The sequence below is a fragment of the Loxodonta africana genome, chromosome 8, assembly GCF_030014295.1.
Source record: "Loxodonta africana isolate mLoxAfr1 chromosome 8, mLoxAfr1.hap2, whole genome shotgun sequence".
NCBI classification, from domain to species: domain Eukaryota; kingdom Metazoa; phylum Chordata; class Mammalia; order Proboscidea; family Elephantidae; genus Loxodonta; species Loxodonta africana.
The window spans coordinates 71,533,704-71,546,952 of NC_087349.1; the positions used below are offsets into that span (position 1 = coordinate 71,533,704).

At 35.7% G+C, this 13,249-nt stretch overlaps 1 protein-coding gene across 3 annotated transcripts in view; it reads left to right on the plus strand.

Moving 5' to 3' along the window:
- The window catches only part of PHF14 (PHD finger protein 14), a 206,111-nt gene extending 195,598 nt beyond the window's left edge, over positions 1 to 10,513 (plus strand). For 2 of the 3 annotated variants that reach the window (XM_064290016.1, XM_064290017.1), the window contains exon 19: positions 10,293 to 10,513. In XM_064290016.1, the coding sequence (XP_064146086.1) occupies positions 10,293 to 10,367 (75 nt within the window). In that variant the 3' untranslated portion in view covers positions 10,368 to 10,513. The remainder of the gene's footprint in view (positions 1 to 10,292) is intronic. The other variant, XM_064290018.1, reaches the window with a different exon arrangement.
- The last annotated feature ends 2,736 nt before the right edge of the window (positions 10,514 to 13,249 follow it).

The following is a 13,249-nucleotide window of genomic DNA, read 5'->3' on the forward strand; positions in this document are numbered from 1 at the left end:
AAAGTTGTGCTTTTTCATGTTTTTAGTAAATTTTAAGCTTACAGAATTGAGTTTATGCTCATTAAGAGTCCCCCCAACTCACACTTACTATCCATCATTCATCTGATGTCCTTTCTTTTGTCCAACCTGTTTTGCCAGCCTCTTACCTTCTACTTACTGATTTTCATTTTCTTTACTATAAATATACCTTTCTTAGATTACTGTGCTGATCCTTTAGGGCCTTTCTTCCCAGGTCAGGGAGATTCCCTTTTTATCTCAAATCATACATGAGAAATCTGAAGTCTTATTTTTAACTGCCCCATCCATGCTACCAAAATCTACCACAAAGAAGTAAAAAGCTACAGGAGAAGCTAAAGTAAGGCTAGATGTGTTCCAAAATCACGATTGGAAAGAGAAGCAGTTGCTGAACAAAAGGAAGAGAATTACTCATATAGTCTCGTATGTGAAATTAGAAATTCATTACTGCCCTTTTTTTATACCTTACTTTCTATTAAAATAAAGGATATAATTTTGTAATATTAAGAGGGATTCCTTTGATAATGTTTGAATAACTGAGTACAACAAAAAGGCAGAAATTTACAAAATATCTCCATTCTGTTTAATAACATATGTGTTTCAGCTGGATTTAAAATAGTCCCCGAAGTTAATTTTATAATATACCCTTAACTTTCTAATTAAGTATGCAGCTTCTGTTGTAAGGAAAAAAAACTTAAGAATTTTACAGTAAATTTAAGCATTTCTTGTAAGTTCATTTCAGTATCTATCATGGCCCACTAAAGTTGAAATTCTGTTGTAAAATGATAGATTAATTGTCTTTTGTATTAAATGAAATAAGAATCTCAAATATGCAAAGTCAGGAAATTTAATTGTGATTTCCAATTGCTTATTCAATGCATTGGAAAACCTAATGCAGAAGTAGAGAAAAAAGGGCCAAAGGTTGTTAAATGTAGCACATCACACACATTTTGTGCTTTACTTAATGATCCAAGTATTTATTACCATGAAGTAAATGCACCATTTAAAGAATTATGGTGGAATTGTAAAACGTTAAAAATGCTAATTAATTTTAGTCTGAAGCGTGCAGCATGCTCATTTTGCCTGAAACATTTTCATTATCGTAAGTATTTTTCCAGTTAGTAAGATAAATTTTTTCCTCATTGTGCAGCACTAGCATATTTTCTGGATTAAAAGCACAGTCTTAAATGGTGCTGAGAGTTATATTTGTTGTATGTTTTAAATGTGTAAGAGAAGGCAATTTTTGGCCACAGATTAGAACAATATATTATATATTGCTCTTCTGCATGTTTTCTGTAACTACCAACAGAACAAGTTGAGTGTGCCTGTATATTCTTTTCCTAACAACTATACATATGCTTAGATTTTTAAAAGGACCATTTTTAAAGTATGCAGATAAGTTCTACTGCTGATTTGAATACAATTACAGTAACTCTTGCTTCTCTTATTAGTGAAAGGACTATTTAAAATTTGAAGAAAGTATCATAAGCAAATGGAAACATTTTAAAATTAGTGCTTATTTGCACCTTCTCACTTCTATTTACTGTTATAAAAACATGTCTTTGCTGTGACTAGGAAATTTAGTAAAGTAAAAACAACTGACATTGTTTCCATGGAAACATAGAGTACCCGTTATTCTCACTTATTTTTGAAAATAGTTCAAGTGGCCAGATTACAAAAGGATTTATTAAAAGAAAGCTATGTTTTCTGATTATGAAAGTAATACATGCTCACAGTGGAAAAGTAGGAAAACACAGACAAAAAAATAAAAATCAATAACATCATCATTATGGGCATTTAAAGTACTTAGGAAAGAAATTGTAAGTAGAATTAAGGAAAACAAACTATTTTAGTTGTATATTTCAGTGTAATAATTAGAGGTGCCTTGAATTCTTTTTTCACTTAATCTTTGCTTGTACATCATTTAAATTTAGAAATTTTTCATTAAGTAGCCATTTTTATTTATCTTTTTACTTTGAAATAATTTTAGACTGACAGAGAATTCCCATTTACCCTTTATCCAGCTTCCTGAAGTGTTATTATATAACCATAGTACAATTATCAAAACCAGGAAATTGGCACTGAAACAATACTATTAACTACCGTATAGTCTGTATTCAAATTTTGCCAGTGTTTCCACTAATGTACTTTTTCTGGTCGGGATCCCACATTGCACTTAGTCATTATGTCTTCTTAGTCTCCTCCAGTCTGTGATAGTTCCAAGTCTTTTTCTGTCTTTCATGCCCTGGACACTTTTGAAGGTTACTGTTCAGTTATTTTGTAGAATGTCCTTCAATTTAGGTTTATCTGTTGTTTTCTCATGATTAGATTGTGGTTGTGCATTATTGAGAAGAACACTTCAGAGATGATACGCCCTTCTTAATGTGTCAAATCAAGAGCCTAATGTCGACATATATTGCTGGTGATGTTAACCTTGATCTTTAGGTTAAGATGACATTTGGTAGGCTGTCCAATGTAAAATTACATGTATAGCCATTTTCAAAGATAAAAAGGACCAATAGGGAACATTGTCCTTTTGTATAATACCGCCCTAAAGAAATCATTTAAAAACTTGGCAGCCTACAGGATAAATATACAGCCATCTTCACTTATAGACTGTAAATTGAGTCCAAATACAACCTGAGCAATAGAAATTCCAGGTGTAAAATAACTGGCTATTGTTTTGGAGTTAGTTACCTCCTAAGAGAAAAGAAAAGCAGGATGGATAAGTTTATTTAATTTTTTTTTAATTAGCATCAATTTTTTTAACTATTATGAGGACTCTACTTTGAGGAGGCAGCTCTCCCTGTCATATTTTGAGTGCCGTCTAACCTGAGGGGCTCATCTTCTGACACTGTATCATACAGTGTTCTGCTGCTATTCATAAGGTTTTCACTGGCTAATTCTTTTCAAACGTGTACTGCCAGGTCCTTCTTCCTAGCCTGTCTTAGTCTGGAAGTTCAGCTGAAACCAGTCCCCCATGGGAGACCCTGCTGGTATTTGATTACCAGTGGCATAGCTTCTAGCATCACAGCAACACACAAGCCCCACAGTACAACAAACTGACAGATGTTCATTTGCTGATACGGCACAACTCAAAATGAGAAGAAACAGCTGCAAATATCCATTAATAATCAGAACCTGGAACGTACAAAGTATGAATCTAGGAAAATTGGAAATCGTCAAAAATGAAATGGGACACAAAAATCGATATTGTAGTCATTAGTGAGCTGAAATGGACTGGTATTGGTCATTTTGAATCAGACAATCATATAGTCTACTATGCCGGGAATGACAACTTATAGAGGAATGGCATTGCATTCATCCTCAGAACATTTTAAGATCTGTCCTGAAGTAGAACACTGTAAGTGATAGGATAATATCCATATGTCTACAAGGAAGACCAGTTAATATGACTATTATTGAAATTTATGCACCAACCACTAAGGCCAAAGGCGAAGAAATTCAAGATTTTTACAAACTTCTGCAGTCTGAAATTGATCAAACGGGATGCACTGGTAATTACTGGTGATTGGAATGCAAAAGTTGGAAATGAAGAAGGATTGGTGTTTGGAAAATATGGCTTTGGTGATAGAAATGATGCCGGAGATCACATGATTGAATTTTGCAAGATCAACAACTTCTTCATTGCAAATACCTTTTTTCACTAACATAAAAGGTGACTATACATATGTACCTCACCAGATGGAATACACAGAAATCAAATCAACTACATCTGTGGAAAGAGATAATGGAAAAGCTCAATATCATCAGTCAGAACAAGGTCAAGGGCTGACTGTGGAACAGACCATCAATTGCTCATATGCAAGTTCAAGTTGAAACTGAAAAGAATTAGAACAGGTCTATGAGACCCAAAGTAACAACCTTGAGTATATCCCACCTGAATTTAGAGACCATCTCAAGAATAGATTTGATGCATTGAACACTAATGACTGAATATCAGACAAGTTGTGGAAGGACATCATACGTGAAGAAAGCAAGAGGTCATTAAAAAGACGAGAGAAAGAAAAGTCCTAAATGGATGTCAGAAGAGACTCTGAAACTTGCTTTTGAACATTAAGTAGCCAAAGCAAAAGGAAAAAATGATGAAGTTAAAGAGCTGAACAAAAGATTTCAAAGGGCGGCTCGAAACGACAAAGTAAAGTATTACGATGACATGTGCAAAGACCTGGAGATAGAAAACCAAAAGGGAAGAACACCTTTAACGTTTCTCAAGCTGAAAGAACTGAAGAAAAACTTCAAGCCTCGAGTTGCAATAATGAAGGGTTCTACAGGGAAAATATTAAACGATGCAGGAAGCATCAAAAGAAGATGGAAGGAATACACAGAGTCACTATACCATAAAGAATTGGTTGACGTTCAGCCGTTTCAGGAGGTAACATATGATCAGGAACCCATGGTATTGAAGGAAGAAGTCCAAGCTGCACTGAACACATTGGTGAAAAACCAGGCTTCAGAAATTGAGGGAATACCAATTGAGATGTTTCAACAAACAGATACAGCACTGGAAGTCCTCACTCGTCTGTGCCAACCAACTGGAAAAAATCCATATTTATGCCTGTTCCCAAGAAAGATGATCCAACCGGATGTGGAAATGATAGAACAATATCATTAATATCACATGCCAGCGAAATTTTGCTGCAGATCATTCAAAAGTGGCTGCAGCAGTATATCGACAGGGAACTGCCAGAAATTTAAGCTGGATTTAGAAGAGGACATGGAACCAGGGATATTATTGCTGATGTCAGATGGATCCTGGCTGAAAGCAGAGAATACCAGAAAGATGTTTTAACTGTGTTTAATTGAGTATGCTAAGGATTTCAACTGTGTAAATCATAACAAATTATGGATAACGTTGCAGAGAATGGGAATTCTGGAACACTTTATCATGCTCATGAGGAATCTGTACGTGGATCAAGAGGCTGTCATTTGAACAGAACAAGGGGATACTTCATTTTAAAGTCAGGAAAGGTGTACGTCAGGGTTGTATCCTTTCACCATACCTATTCAATCTGTATGCTAAGCAAAAAATCCAAGGAGCTGAACTATATGAAGAAGAACAGCACATCAGGATTGGAGGAAGACTCATTAACAACTTGCGTTATGCAGGTGACACAACCTTGCTTGGTGAAAGTGAAGAGAACTTGAAGCACTTATTGATGAAGATCAAAGACCACAGCCTTCAGTATGGATTACACCTCAACATAAAACAAAAATCCTCACAACTGGACCAGTAAGCAACATCATGATAAACGGAGAAAAGGTTGAGGTTGTCAAGGTTTTCATTTTACTTGGATCCACAATCAACACCCATGGAAGCAGCAGTCAGGAAATCAAAAGACGCATTGCATTGGGCAAATTGGCTGCAAAAGACCTCTTTGAAGTGTTGAAAAGCAAAGATGATATCATCTTGAGGACTAAGGTGCGCCTTACCCAAGCCATGGTGTTTTCAATGGCTTCATAAATGTGTGAAAGCTGGACAATGAATAAGGAAGACGGAAGAAGAATTGATGCCTTTGAATTGTGGTGTTGGCGAAGAATATTGAATATACCACGGACTGCCAAAAGAACAAACAAATCTGTCTTAGAAGAAGTACAACCAGAAATGCTCCTTAAAAGCAAGGATGGTGAGACTAGGTCTCACATACTTTGGACATGTTGTCAAGAGGAATCAGTCCCTGGAGAAGGACATCATGCTTGGTAAAGTAGAGGGTCATGGAAAAAGAGGAAGGCCCTCAGCAAGATGAGTCGACACAGCAGCTGCAACACAAGGCTCAAGCCTAGCAACAGCTGTGAGGGTGGCACAGGACCGGGCAGTGTTTCATTCTGTGGCGCATAGGGTTGCTGTGAGTCAGAACCGACTCGACGGCACCTAACAACAACATCATGAGGACTAAATCAAGTTTGTAAATAATAAAAAGTAGAGGAGCACCTCTACCCCAAATTGATGTTGTAAGGTAAATAGCATTTAAACAAAATCTTGTTAGTTTTATTTGTTGGTAAGAGAAATTTAGCTTAGATAAACGTAGCAAAGTTTTTACTTCTTTCCCTGTTAGAATAACTCTTTTAGTCTCATATTGCCACCTGGTGCCTTAGACCATTATGTGTGTCCTAGAAATTATCAGTCCTCACTATAGCATTTCTGTCACTCTACAAAGAGCAAGAACACTAAGAAACCGCATTTAGTTATTTCAAGTTAATGGATGTCTATTACATCAGTGTGCAGTCTTTAAATTTTCCATGTAACTAGCAGATCTGCAAGGTTGTTATAATCAACATTTTTTTTTTTTTTTTTAGTATGAATTAACAAGCTTAAACATTAAGAGACAAGCCTACTTTCCAGTGGCCCCAAAGGGTACATTTTCTTGCTGGCTGCTTCAGAAGTCTTCATAAAACAAATGTCAAACTTGTCAGGGCTGTCACTAAGAAAATGATCCATGTAGCAAGGGTCTTCTTTCACTGGGAAACAAACAGATGTCTTAGCTCAGCACAGAGCAACAAAAACCTGCCATCTATTACAAGAATTCTTCCCTGCCTTTAATATCCAGTAGGAAAGAGAAACACTTCAGTACAGTTTTGATCATTTTTAGAGTCATTTGTCAGTGGTATTTGCATTGGTGCCTGAGCTACTTTAATGATTTTATTAATCTTGAACTGAATATAAAGTTTTTATAAAAATTGACCTGCAATGTTAAAAACACAAACTACCCTCCCCTTTCACCCCCAATAAAAGCCAAAGCAATCCCTAAAATCCCTTCTGGAGCTTTACTGGGTAAATTCTAACGCTTTTACTTACAATATAGTCTACTACTATTACTTTGAAATCTTCAGCATAAAGAAAAATGTGGAAGAGTTGTGCACCTGTCTTAGGAGGCAGTGCTAGACGAGACGAGCATCTATAAATTATACCTAAGAAAATACAACAACGAAGCCATGAGAAACTACTGTTTTAAGAATGTTAATTTACTGGCATATTTCCCTATACTTACTTTATCTGTATATTATACCATATCCAAGTTAATAGAAATTGCACAAATAACTTTATTTGACTTAAAATGTGGTCCTCTGGTTTGTATTCATAATTAAATGTGAAAGCAAAATGTATAGATGCTTACTGGTGCTCGGGGTCATTATTAAGTCTTTTTTATTTTTAATAGTAATTCATTGTGTTTTCAGTGAAGTTCAGTTTAAGTTCCCATTCAACAATTTCTACACAAATTGTTCGGTACCATTGGTTACACTCTTCACAATGTGTGAGCATTCTCATTATTCCCATTCTGGTTATGTTTCCATTAATCTAGTTTCTCTACCCCCTTACCTTCTCATCTTTGTTTTAAAGTAATTGTTGACCATCTGGTCTCATATATTTTTTGAAGAAGCACAGTACTCACAGATGATATTCTTTATTTTGTGAGCCAGCCTGTTACTTAACTAGAAGATGACCTCAGGGGCTGTTTACAGTTCAAGGTTTCAAGAGTATCTCAGGGCAGTAGTCTCAGAGTCCTCCAGTCTCAACCAGTCCAGTAAGCCCAGATTTTTTAAAATTTGCCCTTCTGTTCCACATTTTTATCCCATTCTATCAGAATCCATCTTCTGTGGTCTTGGGCAGAACAGTTGACAGTAGTAATTGGTCACCATCTAGTTATTCTGGTCTCAGTAGATGAGGCCTTGGTTTGTGTAGACTTATCTGTCCTGTAGTCTAGTTTCTTCTTTGAGCCTTTGGTTTCCTTTTTTCTCTTTTGTTGTGGATGAGTAAAACCAATAGTTATATCTTAGATGGCCACTCGTAGGCTTCTAAGACACCGAATACTACACACTAAACTAGGACGTAGAACATAAACTTTATGAACTATATGTCAATTGACATTGTTAAGTCCTCATAGTTCTATTTTGACTTAGGGCAGCATTGCCGGTTGCTAGGAAAAAACTAATTAACCTTGTTAAACCAATAAATCATATTGTTATGGAAACTCAGTACACTGTCACATGATAAAGCTTCCATTTCTCTTCTACAAATTTGAGGATATAAGCTTGACACTGGCTATTTTGGTTAATGTTGCTCAAACAGTTTTGCTTTTTTCTGTTTACACTACTGTTTTAGTAAAACTGCTAGAAGTGTGACTGTTGGATAAGACACAGTAACATGCTTTTCTAAATTCCATTTTTATTCAGGCAAAACCAAAATCCAAACTCATTGTCATTGAGTGGCTTCTGAACCATGGCAATACCATGTGTATCAGAGTAGAATTGTGCTCCATAGGGTTTTCAATGACTGTAATCTTGTGGAAGTAGATTGCCAGGCCTTTCTTCCACAGTGCTGGGTAGACTCGAACCACCAACCTTTTGGTTACTAAAACCAAAACCCATTGCTGTTGAGTCAATTCTGATTCATAGCAACCCTGGAGAACAGAGTGGAACTGCCCTATAGGTTTCCCAAGGAGCTGCTGTTGGATTCAAACTGCTGACCTTTTGGTTAGCAGCCAAACACTTAAACCACCACACCATCAGAGTGCAAACCATTTGCACCACCCAGGGACCTTTGGTTCAGGCAGACCTCTCATTCATTTTTCAGTCAACTCTTTACATAGTACAGAAAACATTTATTGGGCTGTAATTATATATTAAATGTAATTAAATATGAAATGTATCTGTTAAATACCAGGAATATTGATATAAAGAATATAAGGCCCTGACTTGAAGATGCTACCTAACAAAATACAATTACCTAACAAAAATTCCTTGCCACCTTTACCTGCAGATTTAACAATTTCTGGCAGTGTCTGAACAGAAGAAGACAGTGAAATGTGTAGAGTCAGAATTACTCTGTATTAGGATATAATTAAAATGTATTCTCTAGAAACTTATGTCTAAAAGTGGGAACAGCTTATTCATTAATTTTCAAAAGTATTTCAAGTGTAATTGAGTATAGTGTACTTACTTCCTAGAGATAAACTGGAAAAAAATTAACATACAGTGGCCGTTATGTTTGGGAAAATGTATTAAAATTACATCACCAAAAAATGATACTCAAAATGCTATCCCTTGTATCCCACATCTCTGTATTGATTTGGATTGGTGATAATCTTGATAATTTCTCTACTCTCCAGGTGTTGTCAAAGTCTAAATTACAAATGTTGAGTTTATGGAGAGGCAAAGTATATAAAGGAAGCTTTCTCCACACTGATAATGATTATGGACAAGGATTATGGTTTTTCACAGAAAATAAACTTATATATCTTGATTTACATTTACTTAATAAAGTCAGTTCATTAAGCAGAGTTCAACAATTATGTAATTGAATTGAATTTGGTTTTATAAGATAAGGAGATGCAGGTTAGTGTGTTTGGTGATACCGATATTACTACTGTTATCTAGATATATTTAAGAAATTGTGACTCAGGCTTTAATTAACTCAATAAAGAGTTAGACAATGCCTTTTATTTCAGTTTATAAAAAATGGAGGGTCTCATGTGATAAATCATTAGGGAAGCAAGACTGTTTTGTACAGGGTATTGTTGAAGGACCATATATGATGAGGTGAGTTACAAATTGTGAGATGAAATATTTTTCCAGACTCTCATTATTCATACCTTGAAGGCTACCATTTAATACTGAACACAAGATGCACTTCATTACTATGGAAGCAGACATTATGATGTCACTTCATTTATTCACCATGTTCCACAGGAACCTGCTGTGAATTATGAGGCCACTACTTAGAATGGAATCTGTAGAAGACTGTAAGCATTCTATAGCCTGACATGCCCATGTTTCCTATTTTAGACCTGACGGAACTTCAGATAACATATGGTGGTACAAGTAATTGGAAAATTGGCAGACCTGTCAAGAAAGTATACTAGATGGGACAAAATTGCCATGTGGGAGCACATAAAGTGTCTGTGAAGTTAGATTTATTGTTTTTTATCAAACAGTGAAGTAAAAATATCTGGTTCATCCCCTAAAAAGAACACTTTTCAGGGGCAGTTTTCAAAAGTAATTTTTAGGGCATTGATGAAATTGGTTCCTTTTAAAAACATATCAGAAAATTTTTGTCAAAGTATCTTATAAGATCCACCCACTGCAGATACTTAAATATTACTTAATTTTACCATTTGTGTTTATTATCTTTTTCCTAGGGTTACTGAAATCATGGTAGTTAATAATTCTTGAGTTAAATACAATTAAAATATGTTAAGTATAGCTGATAAAATGCCCTAAAGTTCATATTTTAATATTTTTTAAAATTTATTTCACAGGAAGATGAAAATGAAGCTGAAAGAAAAAATATATCTCAGGAGCTCAGCATGGATCAGAAAAACCCCAAAAAATAAAGGATTTTGTGTAGTGTTTTGAAAAGTTTGCAACTCATGTAATAGTGGATAAAATTTCTAATAGTAAAATGTTAAATTGTAAAATCTAATTTGCAAAATGTTCTCAATAAAGTCATTGAAGATAAAAGAAGAGCCTCCATTTGCAACTTGTATGATTTTTTTAGAGCAATATAAACTTCTGTTTAAAAGCTGTATCTTTAAAATACTTTTTTAAAAGGGAAAACATTCATAACTGAAATTAGAGAATAGAGACAGAATATTCATTTATTTGTAACCTAAGTGATAATTCATCTGGATGACCTAAAAGTCTGAAAGTCTTTTCTCCCCTTTCTAGTTTCTGTTGTCTTCTTTAAGAGCCTTAACAGAATTCCAGTTACTAATACAAGGAAAAAACAACATGGTTCAAAATGAACACGGGATGCTTGCACATGAAAACACTTAAAACCAACCAATGTCACAAAACTAAAATATCGTTTTCTGATTTCATCAACTTACCTATCAAATAATTGTCTAATATTGCAGGGAAAGACTAGAAAGATATGACAATTTCACATTCTCTATGGCAGGAAGTAGTGCCACGACTTAATTCATAAAATATTTGGCAAATACCAATTATGTACAGGGCCCTAAACACTTTTTCTAGACATTTCAAGAACAGTTCCCGTATGTGTTTCTTTGGTTTAGGAATGTTTCCAAATTCCTCTGATCCCTGTCTTTTATCAGAGTTTTCAAAAACCAGCCATTTTATTTGCCGGATCGAATTCCTAAGCTATCATTTGGATTATTCGCCAACCCCAGAAGGAGCAAGAATTCACTTGCAATTTGCAGAGCCAAATATCTTTGGCAGATAGATGTCTTCGTTTCTTTAAGGCAGAGTTTCTTAAAATGAGTGGCAGAACTTTGGGAAGCTTATAACAGAATGCCAGCATACAATTTCCCTGTAAGAATGGAACCAGCGTTATTTGCCCTGGAGCCATATTTTTATCACATGCTTCCGAGAAGTTTAATAAAGGTTTGATAGTACGATGCACAGGCAGCTATGATACAGTGGACTGAAGGGAAAAACTCAAATGGATAAAATCGAAAAGACATTGAGGCATGAAAAGAAAAAAAAGATGCTGCCAAGTCAATTCCGACTCCCGGCAACCCCAAGTGTGTCAGAGTACAACTGTGCTCCATACGATTTCCAGTGGCTGATTTTTCGAAAGCAGATCTTCGGGCCATTCTTCCAAGGCCTCAAGTAATGTAACAAAACTATGGGTATTGGGAAAACAACTCTATCTCACCTAACGAGCTCCTTGAATGGATTTTGGAGCAAAGACTTTGAGCCAAAGATAACCAGGTCAGAGTCTGCATAAGGCCTTTGTAATAGCAAATATAAAAATTAATGGGACTTTTTTCCCACATTATTTCCAAATACCCACATTCCAAACCAAACCAAACCCAGTGCTGTCGAGTCAATTCCAATATCAGTAGTGTCACTTTTGAAAAGAACTAATATAGTAAAACCTGCAAAAGCCAGAACCTGTGCAAGGGGGAAACCCTGCCAGAGAAGGAAAACTCAAAATATTTTCTACTAAAGCGAGTAATAGAAAAGTGTTAAGACTGCACCCTGTAAAAGGTGGAAAACTTGTGAGACATGGAAAAACAAGGCAGTCATGTTGAATTCCAACTCTTAGAGGTTTCACTGCATGAGTCATATCATAAAAAAACAAAAAAAACCAAACCCAGTGCTGTCGAGTCGATTCATAGCTAGTATTTATTATGTTCCAGTTGCTGTGCTAAACATTTAGAATGCTTTAATTGTCCCTTTTAACATATTAGATAGGTCCTATTGCTTTTCCTAAGAAGAATTGATGCCTTTAAATTATGGTGTTGGGGAAGACTATTGAATATACGAGGGACTGCCAGAAGAATTAATACATCTGTTTTGGAAATAGTACAGCTAGAGTGTCTCATGTACTTTGGACATGTTATCAGGAAGGACCAGTGCCTGGAGAACGACATCATGCTTGGTAAACTAGAGCATCAGTGAAAAAGAGGAAGACGGTTGAAGAGATACACTGACACAGTGGCTACAACAATAGGCTCAAACATAGCCACAATTGTGAGGATGGCGCAGAACCACGCAGTTGGTCATTCTGTTGTACGTAGGGTCGCTGTGAGTCAGAACTGACTTGACATCACCTAACAACAGCATTGCTTTTCCCATTTTGCCAATGAGGAATGTGAGGCTTAGACGGGGAAAATAAATTACCCAACGGTATGTAGCTGATAACTACAGGTAGTCTCACCCCAGAATATCACATTTAAGCATTGTACAATGCTTATTAATTCCAGACCTCTTTCTGCCCACTATCTTCCATATAAATGTGCAGTCTTTCTCGTAGGGTCGCTATGAGTCGGAATCGACTCGACAGCACTGGGATTGGTTTTTTGATTTTCTTGTCAGCACTTCATCACTTGCTGTCCCTCTTCTAGTTGTTTCACTTTCCCAACTAACGACACCTTAATTCATTTTGAAGGCTTTTGCTTACATGAAACAAGCGAAACAATTATAACTATCATTCTAATGCTCCAAAACATAAAACTCCTGCTTTCTCTTTCTTTACACTGAGTTATAGCATGAAACAAGCATGAAAGCACCTTATTGCTTCTCGACTATTTTTCAATAAACCTTTGGCCATGTTTTCTGGGAGACTGATTATTCAGTTATTTTCATGTTGCCATCTCATCCCATAATACTTGCATTTCTAAAATAAGTTCAGTGTGAAAGGCAGAGTGACACTCTGTACCTCTACAAGCATTTTAAATATTTGTATTTAAGTGGCACCTCTCACCATTTAAAACCCCAGGTTTCCTTTTTAAAAAGTTTTCTCATA